This window comes from Pieris brassicae, chromosome 4 (genome assembly GCF_905147105.1).
Source record: "Pieris brassicae chromosome 4, ilPieBrab1.1, whole genome shotgun sequence".
NCBI lineage: Eukaryota > Metazoa > Arthropoda > Insecta > Lepidoptera > Pieridae > Pieris > Pieris brassicae.
In genome coordinates this window covers 15,492,442-15,515,140 of record NC_059668.1, presented here as the reverse complement: position 1 = coordinate 15,515,140, position 22,699 = coordinate 15,492,442, and the positions used below count along the sequence as shown (strand labels likewise).

The window sequence follows — 22,699 nt, the reverse complement described above, 5'->3', positions numbered from 1 at the left end:
AAGTTTATTGAAATTAATAATATACCCTTAACTAATAACTTAATCGGCCGAAAAACGTGACAAAGACGTCACTGTCAAGTGTCATCAGTCAGCTTGTCTATGGCAACGATTGTTGAAGTATCATAAATTCTTATTCGTCCTGCACGCACAAGGTTTGTGCGTATATTGTTTGGTCTTGGTAAGTTTTATAGAATCTTTATTTTTATGTTTAATCATCTCTAATTTTTTATTTTTTATTGTTTTCTCGGTGATAAATTTACTCCATTAGGTTGTTTATAAATATATTTTGTACATAACGTGAATAAATAGTGTATGCATGACTGATGACGAATTAAAATGTTTATATGATATATTTCCTTGCAGTCCTTAAATTTCTTCGAAGTCCCTACACACAAGCAAGATGGGTAGGGAGGACAAGGCTTCTTGGAAATCTAACTATTTTACCAAGATTATCGTGAGTTTATCTTGGATTTTAAAGGTTATTGTACCCTTTGAAATAACTCCACTCTAACTTACAATTATTCTTACAGCAACTCCTGGATGAGTATCCTAAATGTTTTATTGTCGGGGCAGACAATGTCGGTTCCACTCAAATGCAGCAGATTCGTATCTCTCTGCGAGGGCACAGCATTGTGCTCATGGGCAAAAACACGATGATGCGAAAGGCTATCAAAGACCATTTGGAGGCTAACCCTGCATTAGAACAGCTTTTGCCCCACATTAAGGGAAATGTCGGTTTTGTATTTACCCGTGGAGATCTTGTTGAGGTTAGTAATATAGTCTATTTTCATACTTGGTGGTATTTTCCTCAAGATCTTAATACAAACATTTGTCTGTCCTAATACCTGGGAATTCAATGTTGTTTCCCTGGCTTCGCTTTCAGACTAAAGTAACTCTTCAACTCTATCCTAGTGTGATTGTCCTACATGACTTATTGCACTGGCAATTTGGAGAAACAGTTTATCATGGATTTTCCGATGGATGATGATGATGGTGGTGATGGATTTCATAGTTGCATTTGTATTTCTAGGTTCGTGATAAATTGCTTGAGAACAAGGTTCGTGCCCCTGCCAGGCCTGGAGCCATTGCTCCATTGGAGGTCATCATTCCTGCACACAACACTGGTCTAGGTCCTGAGAAGACTGCTTTCTTCCAGGCCCTTTCTATCCCCACTAAAATTTCTAAGGGTAAGTGTTGATTTGATTATTATTTTGTCAGAGTGATAACATTTAATTTTGTTAAGTGCCTACAAAAAACTACAAATTTATTTGAATTTGTGTGGTTAATTTTTACACAAAATTTTATTGAGGCTGCTTTTAAGATATAGCTAGTTTTGTCTGTTTTAATACCAGGGTATACTATGTTGTTTCCCTGGCTTCGCTTTCAGACTACATAAGTTCTTCAACTCTATCCTAGTGTGATTGTTGAATTAATTATAATTGCACTGGCAATTTGAAGGTACAAATAAATTATAAATACTGTATTTCTAAAGATTTCTATTGGAATTGGCATTCATATGATTAATTACATCCAGGTACTATTGAAATCATCAATGATGTACATATTTTAAAGCCTGGTGACAAGGTTGGAGCTTCTGAAGCTACCCTTCTGAACATGTTGAACATCTCTCCATTCTCATATGGTCTTGTTGTAAAGCAGGTATGTAATACTTGAAATGGTGTAATATTTTTAATTGTGAATTTCATGTGACCAAAGCGTTGAGTACAATCTGCATGCTCAGTGCTGGTTGAGAATTAGCCTTTGGGAAAAAAAATTGTGTGTACTATTATCTTAGTCAGTGTAGGTATCTGGCAATTAAAGCACATACTCACATGTTACTTTGACTATGCTCATAAATTCTTAACATACAGCTATAATTGGTTTTTAAACATTTTTTTAAAGATTAAGACAAGCTTATTTTTTCTTAATACATATGCTTATATTTTAGGTCTATGATTCTGGCACCATCTTTGCCCCATCTATACTGGACATCAAGCCAGAAGATCTCCGTGCCAAATTCATGGCTGGAGTTGCTAATGTGGCTGCTGTGTCTCTGTGCATTGGCTACCCAACTGTGGCCTCCGCTCCTCACTCCATCGCCAATGGATTCAAGAACTTACTCGCTATTGCTGCTGTTACTGATGTTGAATTCAAGGAAGCTACTACCATCAAAGAGTACATCAAGGTAAGGAGAATAATCTAAAAGCTAGTGTGGCCACTTCAAAATTATGGTAAATCCCTCTATTAAATTTGTTATTTTGCATTGTATCTTTATCAGAATGAGTTTTGTACTGAACTTGGCAGTACAAGTTATAGTTGAAGAATATTAGCAGTTATTTAACAGTTTAAATTTTTGACAGGACCCAAGCAAGTTCATAGCAACAGCTGCGGTCGCAGCTCCAGCCGCAGCCGCGCCAGCTGACAAGAAGGAAGAGGCCAAGGAAGAGAAGGAAGATTCCGCCAGTGACGATGACATGGGCTTCGGTCTCTTTGACTAAACACGGTTTTTACTCCTTGACATTAAAAAATCTGTGGCTACTCATCCGTTTTGCGCCGCCGGGTTGGACGCCCATATGGCGGCCTCTAACGTCTGAATAAAGCTACTCAGCTGAATTTTGTATTTTATTTAACTACACGAAATTTACGTATTTAATCATGTCATTTATAGGACTTATACCCTATCTGTTTATTCGAATTAAGTTCTTTATTGAACTTAATTACGACTTAATATCATATAACTTTCTAATTTTTAATTGGGACAGTCTATAATAATATTCTCTGAATATGCTTGGCGCGCTACCTCCTTTCAACTAAAATTATTTTCGTGGAGTTTGTCACCTAAGCTCAATTTAAACGAAGTCGTGAGCACCATATAGTACTTATAAGCTTTTATTACCAATCATTAAACCTTAGTCCCTGCTGGGCCCCTACACCTCGAGAAATTCCTTACGAACTAGTACAGAAAATATAAAACTAAACAACTTCTATGTCACATCTATCTTACATTTATGGAGCCAAGCAATCCCAGGTTGACCAAAAAATAGCTTCTAAATTTTGAGACTTGGGGCGGCGTGACAAGGCGCGGAGCAATTTACGAGGTTGTCCGTTCTCCATATACATTAATAACGCGGACTGTCGGAAGTTTTAGGTCGCTTATCGCTCTTGTATGCTTTTCAGGGCAGAGCCGAAAAAGTTTTCCTTAAGAAGCGTATTTGATATACGATATACTTGTTATCGTACGTGTATTGACATTATTCCAGTGTCTAAATAATCTTTGGTCATTATTAACACATATGTTGGGGTTTCAAATTTGGGTCAAATTTTCTTAGCAAGTTAGAAATATTGTCCAAGTAGGTTTTATAAATTCGTCCGTAGTCCGTATGATGACTACCGCATGGTGCAGCAACATATTTTTTTTATATATAGATGCAAACGGGCAGAAGGCTGGAAAGTATGTTACCAGCCTTTTAAGAATTGGTATTCTTTTCTTGAAAGAACTCATTGAGCAGCCTGTCTCACATAGTGCGCATCAAAAACGCTCGCTTTGTGACGACGGAAGTCCAGGTGAAATGGATGGTATCTTGAAACTCAGCTGCTGGTATTAGGTATTAGACGAACTCAGCTCAGGTATTAGACGAACAACTCTTCTGAACTCTCTCCATGGTAAATGCGGTAGATATGTGGTATGTAAAGATCTGTGGGGTCACCACATATCTTTGCAACGCCAAGGGATCAAGCCGCCCGGAAAGTCGACGGTTCGAACCGCTCTACGTTGAATACGGTCAAGAGGTAAGAAAAGTACTCCATGTGGCGGCCCCATGAAATATGTTTATTTAAAATTAAAACATTTTTAAGGAAAAGTCTTAGTTGGACATTTACAATTTTGAGGGGACTTAGCTCCGGAGGCGAGGGGCTACTTTAAAACACTTTCCTCATATTTAATATATATATTAGTAACATTACAGACTTTTACAAATTTACAATAATTTAGGTTTAAATAACACCTAAATGTTACTCTGTCCGCGTCTAATAGAGAAGTAGTAACAAATAACAGAAAACAACATTTTGATATAAAATTTAAACAGGTATTCCAATATTCGAAACTAAAAGTTTTACTTTAGATGTGACAAATGTTGCCTGCCATTATTTACATTTTCAAATTACAATTTATTACAAGTATGCTCCAGTTAAAATTACATCAATAATAAACCACCCCTTTATCTGGACAGTTGTGATTCGTTCTCCCAGAGTGTAGACAGGCGTGATTAAGTGCCGCGTCGAGCATCTCATTATTCATTAACATACGTCAAAAAGTGTAGTGGGACAAGAACAGAGCCTTGTGCTGTTCCTTCTGTTGGTGATATTGACCTACTGTGTATCTTATCAATTTTGACAGAAAAATTTTCCATTCTGTAGATACTCCTCGCACCACTTAGCTAAGGGTCCCAGTTTACCACTCCTTTCGTTTAGCAATCGTTCATGGTTTAAGCCTTAAGGCATCAAAGACTCGGGCTAGATATATTAAGAGCAAGTACATTATTTTTTTCATTTAAGTTTTTGTTAATTTCATCTGCAAACTGAGACTACCTAAGATTGTCGCGCATGCCTGGAATCCGAATCTATAGTTACATATATAAATACATATGTACATTACCTGAGTTTGTTTTAGAATGCATAAATTTATATATTTTATCAACAGATCGTAGTAATGTTATTTTACTGTAGTGAAAAAATTAATCATTTTTCCCTTTCTTGCTATTGTAGTCTTTAGATTGCTAGGATACGTGCCTATTTTAACGGTACCTACTGTATAAGAGGTCTGCATACAGGAGGAAATTTCACTGCCTTTTTTTTCATTTGTTATTGTTATTTCGGTGAGAAAGAACTGAGAGCTTGGATATTCCGTGTTTTGCTTTATTGTAAATGGTTACGTTAGGTTAGTCTTGTTGACTAGGAACGTTTAGGAAACTCGTTAAACGTATCGTCCACTCACTTGTCTGACGGAACTTCAGCGACTTGATTGAATAACGATTTTAATTATCTGTCTAACTTTGTCTTTGATGTTAGTGATCATTGACGGTAACACACTAAGTTTTCACTTGGAATAAATAACAAAATTAAAACTCATTTCGTGTCAAACGACTTTATTTCTTTGGTTTTTATCCTAAGAACTTACTGGAAATGGTCATAAGAGAAACGAAATATATCACAATACATAGTTAGAATTTCTATACAAGCGTTATGGAAACAAACACGAAATAAATACTTTATAAAATTTATAATAACTAAAGAAACACTTGAGATTCCTAGCCTGGCCAGATTGGTGTCAAAATGGCCCAAAACGTGTAACCACATTGACACCAATATATCTGAGCTAGGTAAATAATACAACAGCCTTATTAGTCAGTTCCTTAATTTTCCCCAAAACATCTCGTCTCTATAGAATCTGAAACGGTCCTATAAGCAACAAATTTAAAATAAACAAAAATACCTACGTATGCGCCATAGTACGTTTATCAATACCGTTTACGATTAAAGATGATTCATGAAATTTCAAGAAAAACTACTTTATGCCGTTTCAATGTAAATTATCACTTAAGAAACGAGGACGTTGATTTGATAAGCTGTTTTATCAATTAATAGGAACTGACTACATAAACATAATTTTTATTCAAGCTAGCTTCACACTATTTCTTTAATATTTCATTTTAAATTATGTATAAATGTATAGAAAGTAGGCTGGTATGTTCCATTTAAAAACACAATGATTCATGCACAAGATTTTTGCCATTATAGCCAATACCATATCTTCATACCAAAAAAATGATAAGCGATTCGCGGCGGCACTTTCGCATTTAAAATATTACAGTTCAATATATTAGGGTAATGTAAAGCTAGCTTGTCACAAACATATCTGAATAATTTTTCATTTACATTATTATGGTTAAGAGACGCGCTTACCTTAAACCTAGCTGTTATTTACAAAATCTCCCTTCGGGACCGTTATGTGTATTGTCAGAGACATCGTGCACTATCCCATATGAATTAAGACAGTCAATGGATCGAAATGAGTGGAATAATTATAGTGTGATAGTCGCGTTAATAAATACATGATTGCACAAAGGATTACACTAATATTGTCATAATCGGATTGACACCTTTCCCTTTGTAATCTTATAATTTTCCTTAATACAGGTGTATATTTTTCAACACAACCCAGAGGGTATGTAAGAACTAAGAGTTTTACTCAATTTGTTTTAATGTACCAGTAATCAAGCCAGTAAAATTTCAAGTAAAGGAATTAAAATGAACTCATGTTTCAGTACCGTTTTTTATAGTAGAAATTTCCATCCAAGCGGTGTTAAAAATTATTACCTGTCAACTTCCAAATTAATAATCAAATCGATATAGGATTTGCGGATTTATTTGTATATTGAAAAAAAAAATAACATAACTAAGTTCTATAGTAAAATATATTGCGTAATACAAATTAATCAGGAAAGAAGTCAAACGCCAATGCCAAAAGTGGTATTACCCTTCACCCATCACAGTAAAAATGGTAGATAACTCAATAGAAAAATCGGTTAGTACCAACTTCAACATAAAATTATTGTTTTGTATTCATAAATCAATGAAACGTCTTTCCACCTGTGACTGCGGGGCGTGTAAAGCTGCTACACCTGGTAAAAGTGTAAAAAATAAGTGAAAGGTACATTTAAGAACAATTTTCATAATAAAACATCGAATAGGAAAGAGGAAATGAAGGTAGTTTTCAAATTCAAAATTTAGACCCCTAATAGTGTAGTAATTGTAAGAAAAGTCCGTAATTTCGAGTTATTAAATCTGAATGTATGGTATTGACGAACACTTGAATAGTTAACTTTTTAGGCAGGCTTTGTAACTCTCTAAAATCGAAACAAAAATCCTATAGACTCTAAAAACAAAATGTAACCGGAGGTCATGAGATCGAATCACGGCTGCACCAATGGATATTTCTGTGTTAGCAATAAAAAACTCGCTCTTACGGTGAAGGAAATCATCGTGAGGAAACCGGCTATAGATCTTAAAATTGACATGTGTCAGACACAGAAAGCCTGTTAGAAAAACAAATGATTACGAAAGAGATACAGAAATCCTAGAGGTTTTAGCGCCACTGGTTCTTATAAAAATATAAATGCAGCAACAATACTTTTCTCTAGCACTTGCAGGCTACCGTTTTTTGCAAGTAATCTATGAAATGCTTAGACCTAATATATATTAGAAAATTGTTAACGAGACAATTTAGAGAAATTGCGTTGATTTGCTTACCGATTTCTGGCTGTGAAGGCGCGGACTGGGGCTGCGCGTGCGCTGAGCGAGATCGGCGACTTCTGCGCCGATTCTGGCGAGGGACGGACGCCAGTAGGGGCTGAGTGTCATCTACTGGCTCTACATCTACCGTACTATAAAAATATAATTTTAATGATTTTTGACTATTTAGTTTATTCAGTACAAGCATCAGTTCAGATTAAATATAATTAGAATCAAACCCCACACACAGATACCGGCAAACTTCTTGAGCATTAAACAAGGGGGTGGGGAAAGTTTGCGATTTGTTCTCTTTGTTTCCTTTTGTAGATCTTTGAACGATTCCAATATATATATAATTTATGCAAGCTGTGTGTGTACAAAATAAATAAATAATCGTACTTACACTTCACTACTATTAATCTGCTGTTGAGGTGCTTCTACCTATAAAAACAGCTTTCATTAACATGTCTTATTAAATTAAACACCAATACTGTCGAGACTTTATTCTGATTTTTCTTTATTCTTGTTGACTGCATAAACATAAAAAAAATCGCAATAAATAATTTATATTTTTCGCTTTGATAAATCATATACTTTCTCTAGACTCGATAGTTTCAAACTCAAGGGAATTATTTTAAATTACCAAGAGTTAAAAAATGACAACAATTTAACTATCTATGGGGCTCAAGTCAATAAGACTTTGATCAAAATTCTATATATTATTATGTATCTGTACGAGCCAAGGCTGTACCTATTGCTCACTCTGGCTTTCTTAGTCTAATATAAGCGAGGCGATTTCCTAAATCGTCGTTATCGTTACGCCCCGAGAGTATAGCCAAACGTAACTCTCTTCGACTGTTACATTGCATTCGTACGTTACATAGCAATTAACATTTCATTATTTCGCTTATATTGTTGTTGTATGCGAGTGGTAAATAGAGAGGAAAAATAAAAACCCACATTATTTAAAGACCGCGACGACCCAGGAACCATATTTTTATATCGAAAACAAGTCGGTAATCTTATTATAAGTGAGAGTCTATCATTGTCATGATGTGATCTGGACTGAATGCGAACTTATCCATATTTCATTTATATATACAATTGACAGGTAGTATGATACACACTTCAAATAGAGAGTAGGGAAGCTCGTACTTCAAATTATCTAATAAACTAATTAACAATTTATCGAAAAAATTTCAAGGGACCGGAAATAAACTTACAAATTATCGAGAGATGCAAATCATCGACAGTCCACTGTGATTTATATAAAGCATGCTGTATTTGCATCTATAAGGGTGTGTAATAAGATAATTTTTGATTGTTTCTAGATGTAAGACAAACCCTTTTTTTAAATAAATTAAATTAATAATATATATTTTTTGCTAAAAAAATGTACCTCAGAATTATTGGTTTCTTGTTGTCGAGCCCTCAGTCGCGCGATGTACCGCGTTGCTCTCACGAAAGGGTTTTCCCGTTGTTCCTCAAATGTACCACCCTGTGTTAATAATATCTCTCAATACAATGTTTCAATACATTAAATTCAAGTAAAAACGTATCGCATGGTGGTGGCCTAGTGGCTGAAGCGTGTCTATCAACCGAGGTCGTGAATTGTGAATCGGCACTGAAGGAATTTTGAAAGCAAGAAAGAAAAACATTTATTCAGTCATTTTATATTCTTAACAATAAATTAAATTACTATACTCTGATTTTTAATTCCGTAGAATTGTGACATGTAAGAGATTACAACCTTTTTGGTTGGGCACATTTTTCAATTTCAGTACGAGTCTGAACTTCTAAGTTTATACATACATTTTATTAGTTAGTGAAGTTATCAATTTTATTTAGTGCGGTTGAATAGTTAACATTTTTTTATTAAAAGCCCTACTTAACCTGGAATTAGTAGGCAGTGATGCCAGCTAAAGAATATATCTATAACTTTAAAATAATTAAAGTTAATTCGATATATTGTTAATGATATTGAAATATTTGTTATTGTTGTATCAGGTCACTTGAGTAAGTAAATATTAATATTTACTTACTGTTAACATTAACCTTTTTTTAGATAAAACATAAAATATACATAACATTTTATTTTCTATTGCCGTCAAATGGGTCAAATTTCCTCTTTTTCGGTGGAGAACTTATGAAATGTCAGAATTCTACGTAATAACAATTATTACAACGAGTATAACAATTTTCGAATAAATTAAATACAAAATTTAAAGAAATTTAACTTTGGCAGTACGGGATTAGCCTTATTGAGGCAGACACTCGTCATTTGATACGCAATGTCACGCAAATTCTGCGATCCTCAATTTAGCAATCAGGTTGTGTTTTTGCGTTTTGAATTGTTAATTTTGTATATGCGCAGTGAGGGGTACACATCGTGAAAAGATATGCTCACACACTCAATTTAAACAAAAATGTATTTGTAATACTCGATAAATGAAAAGCTAATATTATGACAACAACTCCACTGAAATGTATGAAAGAGTACCTGGGTATCGTTTCCCTCCTGGGAGTCGCCCACAAGTGGTTCCGTATCATCCGTATCGGAGTCAGGATGAGGGCGTCGCCTCTCCCCAGCGGCAAACACGCGCCGCTTACAAACGGGACACACGCGACGATTTTGAGTTAGCCACGGGTCAATGCACTTCGCGTGGTACGCTGGAATTTTAATAAAAAGTAAGATAAGCTGGTACAGATAAGTGGTACTTAAATACATGACATACTTCTTCATATATAATGAAACACTTACATATGAAGTAGGATCGTTTATGTTAACATTATTAAAAATAGTGATAAATCGACAGCATTCCTGCCAAAACGAACCCGACCTTGGAACGTTGTATATACTATGCAATGTCGTTTCAAATAGTCATATACGTAGAAACATAGTGTCTATTTAAAATCAGTTAATTTTATTAAAGACAAATTATTGAAAATATCAAAAACAAAACGAAATAGTATTAATCCAAAATCTACATATAGTTAAAACCTTTTATAACGACATCGAAGGGACTACTCATATTTGGTCGTAAAAACCGATGACGTTGTTATTAAGTACCTAATACAATAGAATTCAGCCAGGACCTTTGGCCAATATAGCCGGTATGTTGTTCGAAACGATGTCTTCATAAATGGTATTGACAGTATTTATTTAAGTTTAATATATAGATATATAAATAATACATATATTTATAGATTCGTTACTCTAACGCATTATTCACAATATTAGGTGTTCTAAATGAAAAAATGTATTTAACTTTTAAGCTGTAAAGCTCAATCAACAATTGTATAATTATTATAGTAAAAATCGCTTTAATAAATAGAAAATTAAATAAAAATTTAATTTTGTAGACGTGTTACTTTATACATAGTTTATATAAAGAGATATTATACTCACCATGTGCACAGGGAAGTACTCGTAGCCGTTCCCCTTCCTGGTAATCATCAAGGCAAATAGCGCACGTCTCGTAAGGGTCCCCTTTGCTGAACTTGCAAGTAGGAATCTTTTTAAGCGAGCGATTCGGAAGACGATGCCGGTTTGCTCGGCGCCGGTCTTTTATACATTTTACTATCTGAAAATTGCTTTGATTTAATAAATATTATTCCATGCAAAAGTCACAAACATGCGACAGCGTCACTCACTATGCGCCAACTATTCTCGATTAATCTAATTAACTAACTAAATAAGGCAGCTTTTACTGCATATTAAAAATAGTTTCAAAAGGAATGCCTTTGTCACAAGGGCGGATCAAGAATTCGTGTTACACAAATATTTTCAGTTCAAAATATTAATAAGCCATCATATAAAGTATTCTTATAGTGTACTAGTAAAGTTATCAAATTAGACCGTTTAATAGAGATTCTGTAAATAACCTCTAACAAAAGTTATTTTGTAACAATATCAATAAAAAAATTGTGATACAGCAAGACTCCTAAGTCACTTCATTACATTACAATATAAAAAGAAATTGAACATAATTAAATCAAAAGGAGGGCACTGGCGGCCTTATCGCTTTCGAGCGATCTCTTCCAGGCATTTATATTTAAATTAGGGAGCGTTCAAGTATTACGTCACGCAATTTTTGGAGTCTTGACCCCCCCCCCCATGAGACGGGCTGTAACGTTCTGTATCCAATAGTAAAACGTTTCGTGACCAACCTAACGTGAACTTATCATTTCGATTCATTTTTAGAAGTTGGGGGTGATATCAAAGTTGATTAAGCAATTCTTGATTTTCATAAGTTATAGAAATGTAGGCTTAAAAATTTACGCCTATAAATATAAAAATAATTACCATAAACACAAGTATTACTATCAAACACAACACGACCACTATCGCAAAGGGCAGAAGTAGGTGTGTGTTGATGTTAAACGGAAGATCACCGTTCACCATTATATAGTACCTGGAAATTAAATATAATTACAACACTAATTAATTTAAAGTCGTTGAGGTCGTAAGTTCGATCCCGGCTGTGCACCAATGGATTTTCTTTCAATGTGGTCATTTAACATTCGTTCAAACGGTTTACAAAACCATCGTGAGGAAAAAAACCTTTGACAAAAAAAAATCGACAGCGTGTGTCAGGCACAGAAGGCTGATCACCTACTTGCCCATTAGATTAACAAGTGATCATGATCAGATACAGAAATCTGAGGGCCAGACCTAAAAAGGTTGTAACGCCATTGATTTATTTTCTATTTTTTAATTAATTTAAAGATAAGTTTAATCAGAATGTAAATTCTAACACAAAATTTTTTTACAAAGAAAATCGTTTATAATATGATTAGTGCACTCTATTATTGTCTATGGAGAGTTTAGCGATACAAGGCGTTGGCACTTCAGAGAATCTATACCTCTATTCAAACGTGATTATGTAATTTTTAATTAATTTTATTGTTTCTTTAACATAAGTCCATGTAAGTGTTTAAACTAACTTATTTTTCTTAAGATTAGTTTTACAAGCTTAGAAAGAAACAAACATCGGATTTTTAAAAGATTTTATGCTTATGGAATGAAATGGTTTGGATATAAAGCTATTTGGTTCTAGTACAAATACCTCAGGTACAAAAGTTACGACCAGTGGGTCTCACACCGATATTGTTTATTTACTTTACCGATTTTACCGATTTACCACTGTAAATACTCACCGGTTAGTATAATTATACTCTTCGGATAAGATGATCCCAGCTACATCACTCACGAATACCGAGGGTATATCTATTCCCATGGGATTACTCGCGGACATTGTCTCTGGAAAGTCCATTTTATAAACAGTTAATAACATATTTTAATATATTGACACTAAAACAGATTTTTGGTGCCGATAGTGTTATGAAAGAAAACCTTATTAAAAATTATTCAAATTATTCAATAGGATTGATAGCAAAAACAATTTATAACAAACAAATGCACGTTTTTTTCTATACATTACCTAGGATGTAATTTGACTATAATTTAATAAAATTACAGTCATATCGAGTGCATTGTTCGATAAAATGCCGGCACTAGCCCATTATGACTACGAACGAACAATCATCAAAGTAATAAATAGTTATTTACGTAACGCAAAATAAATACAAATAATTTAAGAAAAGAAATCATAGATTACTCAGCCATCGACAGCATGGTCAAGCAGTGACTATGCTGAAGTTTTTTAAAGTCGTAATTTTTAATTAAAAAATATACAATTGTGTTTACAAAACTAGGTCTTATAAGTATAAGTTAGGACAATTTTTTTTAAATTTGCGCAAATAATGTACACGGAGAACGGATGACTGAAATTGTTCCGGGCCCAGTTCTTTACCCTCAAATCTCAAAATAACACCCAAAAATTGCAAGGGCATCCTTAAAAGATAATTTTGATCATCCTGGGATGTTTGGCTGCATATATTTAAGATAGATGTAATATTATGCATAAGATATAGAAAAGTATTGTTTATCTCTCTGTTTGTTGTAATGTTTTCGTTTTGTTTTAAGAATTGAATGTATTTTTTTAAACTCGTTAATAAGGAATTTTACGAAATTTGTAATGTGGTGAAAGCCCTGGTGATAGTTGTTGTTTGTGTTTTTTGTACTTTTAGTGTATTTATTAATGTGTGTTTAAACAATTAAAAAAATATATAATTTGTGTTTAAACGCATACATATATAAATCTATTTAAAATATCAACTTACATAGATTTGTCGAGCCATGGTTTTCCCCTAACAGTTTTTAACGTGTATCATTAAGTGCATGCACTGATGAACTGTTATCTGAGACTCCGATAGCTCATTACTCGGTTATTTACGCTGAATTATCTATACAGTGTACATGTATTGTATAAAATACAATTTACGTATATCACCTAAAATACGTATTAAAAACATGTTTATTTAAAACTTTAAAAACAGAATGCGAGAAAAAGTCTAGACATTTTTAATAGACTTCAAATCCACATTTTTTTTAAATTCTGTACGTGTGTTCTGACCTTTATTTTCCAATAATACTATACAAAAATGTATCCTTACTATTCCACGTAACCTTGTTGTAACGTAGTCATACGAAGGGCTAGGCAAATTGGTTAATTAAAAAAGCTAATGTCATTTACCTAGGTCACTAGAGTTGACGTTATGTACTATGGCACAGTGGAAGCCAGCCGCCTGCGCATTGCGGACTTTTACTTCGAAACTGCAGTTGTATCTGTGAACAAAACAAACAAGAATAAAAGAACATATACGTATAATATTGGTACAATGAAGTATACTTTATTGTGCCAATTAAGACTCTGTTGACAGGAAAAAAATTCCGTAAGGGCTTTCGAGATAGGATTTTAACCTTAAAGGCCACCACCACCTTACCTGTAAGCCTGGCATGGCAGGTATCCCGTCTGCTGGTTTGCCCACTGTATCATCACAATATTTAGTACTTTATTACTTGTAAAAGGAGTTTCGTGACGTCTTTATTAAGTCTAAATGTAAAACTTTACTCAAACCTACCTAGCAACTAGCACAATCCAGTTGCCAGTAAAGTTCTCGTCAATAGGTGGTTTGGTCATGACGCCGCAGCCATCTGCCGGTTCGCCCACCACGAGGAAGCCACGGAGTCCCTCGACCGGCAAATCCGGACCGAAACTAGCAGGCATGTCACGGAATTCATCTGCTATCTGTGGGTTCGAAGAATTTATAGACATAATTTGTTTTTATTTACGCAACTAAGCATTTTTAAATCTGTATTCAAATCTAGACTTTATTCAAAATAGGAATTCGGGAAAGCACTGTTTACTTTTTATAATAATGGTTACTTCAATTAACTTCAATGTAGATCTAAATATTAAGAGGAGACTAAATTAGATCATATAATAAAAATATCATCGCTGTAATATCTTATGTTATCGAGGAAATTCAGTCAATGAGTTACATCGTCCATTGTTAATCAACAAAAATTGTTGGTTGGTTTATTGTATGGCATCAGAAGATAATAGGAACCGCTCGTAAGGAAAATTTTAGAATTTGGACACTTACAAAATGCTGAATGCCCATGATGTGCATAACCTTAATAGCATTTACAGCTATATGGAATTTCATTTTGTATAGATTTCGACACTTTACATTATAAACGTTCACTATCTCATCCGATTCCACTTTTTCCAGGTCCACGCTCGGTTTCGGTATTCATAAAACTCCTTTGATTGTATCTACGCGAAAACTAGACCTATTTTAAGAACATTATTTAATTTGCTGCGTGTGTAAGTTGTTTTTAACGTCTTATATGAATTTAACAATATACCCACAAGTTCCCTTTTTATAAATACTAAATTGGTCTCATCACTCTGCTTGGACTGAAGTACCTACTGATGTCTCTTTTTATGACTGAGTAACTACCCTTTAAAAGAAAGGGACGGCTGAGTGTATGTTTAATGTTTTATAAATGAGAAGCTATTGTTGTGAATTAACAATAGATATAACATGAAATATAAAAAATCACCTGTCTGTATATATTTACGAATTATGAGATAGAACCTTAATAAATAGTACGTTAATAGGTAAAAAACATTCACAAACCGTCGAACAGGTTTTCGTTAAACATCTGTACGAACGGAAGATATATAAAATCGAATACACTAAACAATAATAGGTATGAAAAACTTGAGCAGGGCTCTGTGAGTGTATTTGGAACTAAACGAAAGCTACGTAGTTGGTGCCAAAGTAATGTCACTGGCATTTTATTTTTAAATTTCGAACATGATTTTATAATTAAAATATTGCATTCTATTTTGGAATGTTTGACTATTGTTTTAAAACAAAAAACAATCACTTTCCGTAATTTTTCACGATTAGCAAACAATAAAAAAAGAGCGGGCACTTACTTAATGCTCGTCTAAAAGCAATAAGGCTTAAGAGATCGCAGGTGTTGTTAAAACGGTACGCGAAAAACCGACACCGCGATATCTTCTTTACGGACGAAAAAAATTTGATAGATAAAATTTGTACGCTAGGAGTTCTGAAGAAGCAGGAAATAAAGTTCCGAGGGTGCAACATGGACTTCATCCATTATCAGTAATGGTCTGGTTGGAAGTGTCCTATTACGGACCAACTGAGGTTAAAATTTGCGAAACACTCAAGCCCGGTTTGAGCATCAAAACATCGACTTAATTAAACATGAGGATTGGCATTTCTCCAGTTCGGACCTTAATCCTTGGGACTATAAAATTGGGCAGGTCTTACAGAGAATGGTCTGTGATAGACCCCATAAAAATTTGTAGGGTCTGAAGTCATCTTTAAAAGAAGCACTCACTGAAATCGATGAGAATATTGTGCGTGCTGAGATAGACGACTGGCCGCGGCGCTTAAGTGCCTGTATTAAAAATAAGGGATTTCGAATAATTTTATGCTATTTCTGTTCCTTAATGAATGTACTATAAATTGATATATCACTCATTAAAAACTGATCAGTCCTTTTGTTTTTATCATTATTTCCATTTAGGATAGAACTTTGGGACCGACTACGCATAATGTTCCAGTATTGTTCATGTTATACCAAAAGTATAGCAGCAAGCGTTCGTGTCTGAAACTGACATATCGTTTATTAAAAAACATGCCAGCCACGAGAAGAAATAAAAATCAAAACATTGACTCTAACGCCGCGTATAATAATTATTAGAAACTTTTTAGTTTGGCGCGTAGCCACACTTTTCCTACTTTGTACAAATAGCAGGCCAACGAGATAGTCTATAATCTTTATCATTACGATCTATCACTGATTCTGAATGAGTGCAAGTGATATTAAGCCGTGATCTCATTAACAGTTAACAGTGTAATGACACTTAAATGTCGATCCACCGCATACATTTTAAGATCCTTGAACTTAAAATCTGTTTGTTTGTTCATACTTTATCCAAGCCTGGATAGCAATATGACGTTCTCAGATAATGGCTTGCAACTGTATTGATTATTAAGCATAGTATTGTAGCTGGCTGTATATGTTACTACTAAAACACAAAATATAAAAGAAATTTGATGTATCACTCGTAATTATTTGTAAGACAATTATGGCCTCATCACTTTATATCAGCTCTATATAATGACGCTAACGGACTCATTCACTCAAATATTTCATTCAAAATCACTTCCGTCGATATCTATAGTAAATGTTTAAAACATTAAAGGTCCGTGAACTGGTAAACTTAGTATACCAAAAAGACCACAACACAAAACACCAACAGTTAACACCAAAACTTGACCACAATGCAACTACAAGGTGCTCGACATTGCTTTATTTATCTATTAGAAATATTCCTCTGACAGATAAGATAGAGATTCCTAAATAAACATTGGGTAAAATTAATTAAAGTCATAATATTTCATTTTGTGAGCAAATGACATAGTGTAACCACTGAATAGATGAAAACGTTGATAGAAAGAAGGTAAAATTTTGTACTACTTGGCACTTTGATTCTAGCTAACTCAGTTCACTCACATGCAATCTTAAAGTATTGATAATTTTCCAGCTTTCCAATTAAATTAAGAACAATAACGTTTTTATTAACTATCCACGTATAGCAAGTCACTTAACGTCTGAATGAAAGAGACGCATCTGTTATATTGATAATCTTCAAGATCACCTGTCGGCCTTCTTTGTCTGACGCAAGCTTCGATTTTTGCGTCTATTAGACTTTCCTCGAAGTGTTTTCCTTTCTTGTGTTAATTGAAATATCATATTCGCATAACCTAATTTTCGGGCTAACACCGATTTACGTTTATTTACACAAGGCCGATTATAAAATTCGTAATAACTTCACTTAAAGAGATAGGGTATGATATGTATTGCCAAATGGAAATACTAGTGAAATCAAACATTGCCGATACGGTGAAGGCTGCATTGCAATATAACGATGCATTACTATGATACATATTTTCATGCTTTCTCAAAGAGTTACATGTTTTGTTAGGGGTCGTATTTAGTGAAATCCGATACATTTAGACGTGTGTAGTCTGGATTCTGGATGTCACTTTTGAGAGCTAAATCGTTTTTGGTAAATATTTTCAAAATTACACGATTAATTAAATCATGTCTTTGACTTCAGATTAAATTGAATACGAAAACGTATTTTGTTATTAAATATATTCTTGCTTTGCTTAAAAGTTGAAATGCAACCAAATAATGCACAAAACTATAAACAATATTTGTCTAAGGCCTATTTTTTGTAAATTATTAATACAGATGTACATATTACAAAAATATAACCTGGTGCCAATTAGTTGTTTCGATATTCTGCATATACCGTTTACATTTCTGTCTACCATATGTTTTTTTAAATATGCTTTGGGATAATCTTGTGAAGTCCATAATAGTATATGTAATTAAATACTTCTAAAAATGCGTTAAAATACTCCATTGACATTCAACCTTTCCATATTCCTCTTTAAAGACCCTTCGTGTTATACACAGCATAAAGCTCGGCTTAGTTTAATGACTACGTTAATCCTTAGATAATAGGATTAGGTGTGGCTTTCAATATACTTTTTGTACATTTTCTGATGTAGGCGCCGGTAGAATTGATTGAACATATTGGTATATACCATATTAATAAATTCAGATTTTAAGAATTTATATTTAGTTTTATATAGGGCCACGGGTCACAAGTTTACCTACAAAAATATATCGTAATTTTTTTATTATTATAGATATTCGTTTATATCAGATTAAGCGAAATTTTCGTTGAATTATTTTGTAGACTTCGACTATAACCGTTTCAGGGTAACTATTGTTATTTTTACCCATTGTTTTTTACTCTGCGGGAGTACTTTACATTTGGTACCTTAGTGTAGTATTAAGTTCTGCATTGTATTTTTTTTTGTTTAAATTATTAACGTCTGGATTTTCTGGAAGAAACTTTAAACAGATACCTTACATATATATCCTTTGTCAATTTCTTCTTTCTTGGTCTTGTAATTTAAAATATGACTTACCGTATGCGGTACATCCTGGGTATACACAATAAGATTCCCTTTGACATACGTAAGAAAGCCTAAAAGGCCTAGGAGGCAGGTGTTGATAGACTGCTGCATTTTTACTGCATTACCGCTTAACTGCAAGGTGAGTTGCTAATGATTCTTCTTTGTTGATATTGTCTCATTGTTCTATGCACTGAAACAATTTCAGGAAAATTATTTAAAATTATTCTATTCGACACTAAATACTGTAAAATTTATTACTCTAAGGCTGAAATGTCTAAACTCGATTCGTGTAAACTTCAATTATGGAGCACAAATTGATGTTGCTGGTATAAGGCGATATACATATATAATTACGTCGTCTTTATAATAAAATTAAATGTTTATTATGGAATATAAGATACAGGTATCAGTTATTTCACGTCATTAAATTCGTATTACAGACATCCCTACTCATCGGCAAAAAAGACAGAGGGCCTGTAGACTCTAGGGCGCAGAGAGACTGTAGGCCGAGAGTAAAAGCCGGCGTAAAATACTCTCTTTTAAATTGCAAATCGTCATACAAAATGGCAAACAACATTTTAGAACAAATATCGCAATTTAATTAGAAGAAGCCTTCTAGCACTAGTCCTTTTTATCAACTAGATAATGGTTAACTTTATAGTTAGCCTTTTTACACAGCTTTTCTTCAATACATTTCTTAAGTTTATTAAAAGCCAGAGATAAAAGAACCTCTGGGATTTTATTAAAGAAAAGTATCCCTTTTCCCAAAAATGACTGGGGCACTGGGGGTTTATAAGACAGAACTTTATAATATACCAGAAAAGAAATAACTTTCGTAAAGTAGAGATAAGATTCAAGTCAATTTTACTGGTTTCACATCAACTGGCTCAGTCTCCAGTTTTAAGCATCAGTGATGATAATTTTTACCTGACATCAAAAATCTAAGAATAAACAACTGAGTTTATAATTCCACGCATACTTCTTGCATGCAAAATAGTAAAAAATATAAGCATTATATGAATAATTAATTATGTAAATAGTCTAAGGATACTGGTTTAAAAATATATTTTCTACTTTATTCCATATTTTTAAAGGTTAAGTTCATTCTTAATAGCAAACAGTATGACTATCACATAATTTTATTTATTTTCAGATTAGCTTGACAACTTATAAGATCTTCCTAATAATTGGAAAAAATGTACCAGATGTATCTGAGTTTAGTGGCATCAAACTTATTGCATCTGTATAATAATTTTGACTTTTTATACTGAGTTAGAATAAAGATATTTCCATAGAATCATTTACAGTAATGTCAAAGAAAGATTTATTTTTTATATCATACAAAAAAATCAATTTAACATTCTACCCTACTTTCTTTGTCAATCTTTACAATTATTGGCCAAAAGTAGTGAAAATAGGGCCAAGATAATTACAAAAATCTAGTTTACTTTATCAATATATTTTTAAAAGAGTGATAAAAACATCATCTTACATGTTTTATTAGTGTTAATCAATTGAGTGTTAATATGTAGTAACAAGTAATTAAAGCTGTAATAACAACAACTTCATTAAACAAATGAGTAGTCAAATATTGTATAGAACAATTTTTTACAGTTTTTTTTGTGAATGACACACAAGGTAAAATCTTTAATATACTTAGTTATTCTGTTTTATCTTCGCTTGCATCATAAAAGATATTATAAAATTTTAAGCCGAAATGACTTTAATGTTTTGAATAATTAAATATATATGAGTAAGTAAGTTAATATATATGATTGTAATTGAAATAAACTTCCCATAAAGTACAATGTTACGTGTTGATTTGTATTACACTGTTAAAGTGATGGTTATTTCATGTTTGGTGCAAATTATATTGATCAAATGTTAGTGCCAATCAATACTAAACTGGCCCAAAGATATGAAGTTTAGCAATCTGACTTATATTTATTTTTAATCTTTTAAGGAACAGTATCAGTAGGTATTTATTTTTATTTAGTGGGCTCATAGAATACCCATTAAATCAATCATTAAATATACCACACTATTTACAGATTTGTTCAGCAGTATTGCAGAATTAGACATGAGTACAATAATCACTGGAGCTTCATAGGCTTCCCTTTCTAGGTCTTTGTGTTTCTCCCTGACCGAGGCAAAGGTTACTAGTACCTTGCATTCTAGACAGGATTAGTATCAATGTTACATACTAACCACATTATATTAAAAACCTTACATATTGTAAGCCCGCAAAAGGATGTAACACATATTTTTGCAATTATCATTAACTAGCAGTTGTCCATAACATTGTTTATGTAGAACTTTATTTGATTTCATAATAACTCTAATGTAAAAAGCTTAGCACTAAGTTTGGTGAATAATAATATATAGTGTATGTGAGACAATAAAATTAGTAATAGTTTTTTTTGTACTTATGCCTGTAGGAAGTAATTGAATAGTATAAGATTATTGTAAATGGCAAGGTTTTCTACAATAATAAAATGTTGAATGCAAAATATGTGTAATAAAAAAATGGTGTATTGGAAGGCCTAATTGTAAACAAGAAACTATTTAAAAAGAAGTTAACTAGAAAGTGAAATACATACTTGATGAACATTTAACTAGTTTTTATATACAACTTAGAGATTTATTTTATTCTAATACTATTTGCAATATTTCTAAACATAGCAGTGCATGAATATAGTTGAAGTAATAAATGTTAGTGTTTTTACACACTAATGTTACTAGAAGTATACAAAACAGTACTGAGATGAACAAAGACTAATTAAAAATAATACATACCTACATCCACTGTGCACTTAACAATGTGTTTGATGCAATAAGTTTAATGTGAAATGAAGCAGGCACAATTAATATGTGTATTCTTCTTTACGCATGACTAGACCTGTGTTAAATAATCAACAGCATTTCATAAAGATTGTATTTGAAGACACTACACCTATCAAAACATCTTTAAACACAGAGATAAAGATTGCCTGGGATCGGTTGTATAATATACAATGGTATAAAAACGTGTTTTGCGAGTGATAACAAAGCAGTTAATAACAAACATCTAATGTTACTGCGACTTAAACGTCGCGACGAATGAAGTAACTGTTTAATATAGGACACCGAGCCTAGCTCTAATCTAATTTAACAATGAAACAGACACAACATCAACGAATCACGTGTATAAAGCAAAAATAATATGATCGTGATATTAAAATGACCACTATTCATAGTCCTCCATTATTTATACAGTACTAAAAAAACAATAATTGAGACTTACTGTAACTTTAATTAAAAGGCTCACTTTTGTATACGTAATAACGAAGAATTTTTGTAGAAGTATAAGGTTTTTAATATTAATTAAATAATTAAAACACAAAGTTTTAATTGCGACTGATCACTCATCGCCAGAAAATTGTGTCAAACTCAAGTTTAAAATGAATTATCAAGTGTCAATTGTTGATTGTCAAAATAACAAAGACAACTATTAAAATATGTCAATTTGGTGGTATACATTTGGTGCTCCTAACTTTTTAGTAGTCTGTAGAAGTAATAATAGTTTTGAGGAAAACACAAAATTTCACCTTTTATTAAATTTTGATAAAATTTGCAACACCTACGTGAGCCGTGTCTGCAGTTGGTCAATTTAAATACATTTATTTGTCACCTTTCTATAATCTCATTCACTTCTTTTTATCTGTGTACCATCTTCTGGCATGTATTCACTCCTGTTTCCTTAATCTGGCTTATCCACCTTCTAAATTGTCTTACTCTTTTACGTTTATTGTACATAATGACACCAGTTTAAGACTTTGTTGCCCTACTTTTTTGTACTTCTTGCTTTATGATTGTTCGCGGATTTTCACTCTGCTATTTGTAGATGGTCCACGGTATTTTAAAAAATATAAAAATCTATTTGAGGATTTTCAATTAAGTTTTATACTCGCGGGACGTGAAA

At 33.0% G+C, this 22,699-nt stretch overlaps 2 protein-coding genes across 3 annotated transcripts; one reads left to right on the top strand and one right to left on the bottom strand.

Annotated features, from left to right (window-relative positions):
* The first annotated feature begins 68 nt into the window (after positions 1 to 68).
* On the top strand, positions 69 to 2,613 carry LOC123707929 (60S acidic ribosomal protein P0). Its single transcript, XM_045658238.1, has 7 exons — positions 69 to 178; positions 364 to 454; positions 531 to 767; positions 1,031 to 1,187; positions 1,535 to 1,659; positions 1,949 to 2,185; positions 2,361 to 2,613. Exons 2-7 carry the CDS (start codon positions 401 to 403, stop codon positions 2,496 to 2,498), a joined length of 948 nt encoding a protein of 315 aa, XP_045514194.1. The 5' UTR covers positions 69 to 178; positions 364 to 400; the 3' UTR covers positions 2,499 to 2,613.
* A 2,510-nt stretch (positions 2,614 to 5,123) lies between these two features.
* Positions 5,124 to 22,161, bottom strand: LOC123708193 (E3 ubiquitin-protein ligase RNF13). Of its 2 annotated transcripts, XM_045658758.1 has the most exons (13): positions 22,022 to 22,155; positions 21,535 to 21,637; positions 18,751 to 18,928; positions 14,278 to 14,444; positions 13,890 to 13,981; positions 12,451 to 12,553; positions 11,597 to 11,705; positions 10,700 to 10,874; positions 9,791 to 9,960; positions 8,690 to 8,788; positions 7,694 to 7,731; positions 7,309 to 7,442; positions 5,124 to 6,680 (listed from the first exon to the last, which is right to left on the bottom strand). In XM_045658758.1, the coding sequence occupies exons 3-13, from the start codon at positions 18,847 to 18,849 to the stop codon at positions 6,622 to 6,624; spliced, it is 1,245 nt and encodes a 414-aa protein (XP_045514714.1). In that variant the 5' UTR covers positions 18,850 to 18,928; positions 21,535 to 21,637; positions 22,022 to 22,155; the 3' UTR covers positions 5,124 to 6,621. The 2 variants fall into 2 exon arrangements, with proteins under 2 accessions (XP_045514714.1, XP_045514715.1); XM_045658759.1 differs by lacking the exon at positions 21,535 to 21,637 and having other exon boundaries at positions 22,022 to 22,161.
* Positions 22,162 to 22,699: the final 538 nt, after the last annotated feature.

Excerpts from the sequence above, each read along its gene's own strand:
- LOC123708193 (XM_045658759.1), bottom strand. The coding sequence starts at position 18,849 with ATGCAGCAGTCTATCAACACCTGCCTCCTAGGCCTTTTAGGCTTTCTT. Across the intron at positions 14,445-18,750 it reads CCCAGGATGTACCGCATACG|ATAGCAGATGAATTCCGTGA; the intron begins GTAAGTCATATT and ends TCGAACCCACAG. Across the intron at positions 7,732-8,689 it reads AAGAAACCAATAATTCTGAG|GTAGAAGCACCTCAACAGCA; the intron begins GTACATTTTTTT and ends CTGTTTTTATAG.
- LOC123707929 (XM_045658238.1), top strand. The coding sequence starts at position 401 with ATGGGTAGGGAGGACAAGGCTTCTTGGAAATCTAACTATTTTACCAAG. Across the intron at positions 1,188-1,534 it reads CCCCACTAAAATTTCTAAGG|GTACTATTGAAATCATCAAT; the intron begins GTAAGTGTTGAT and ends AATTACATCCAG. Across the intron at positions 2,186-2,360 it reads CCATCAAAGAGTACATCAAG|GACCCAAGCAAGTTCATAGC; the intron begins GTAAGGAGAATA and ends AATTTTTGACAG.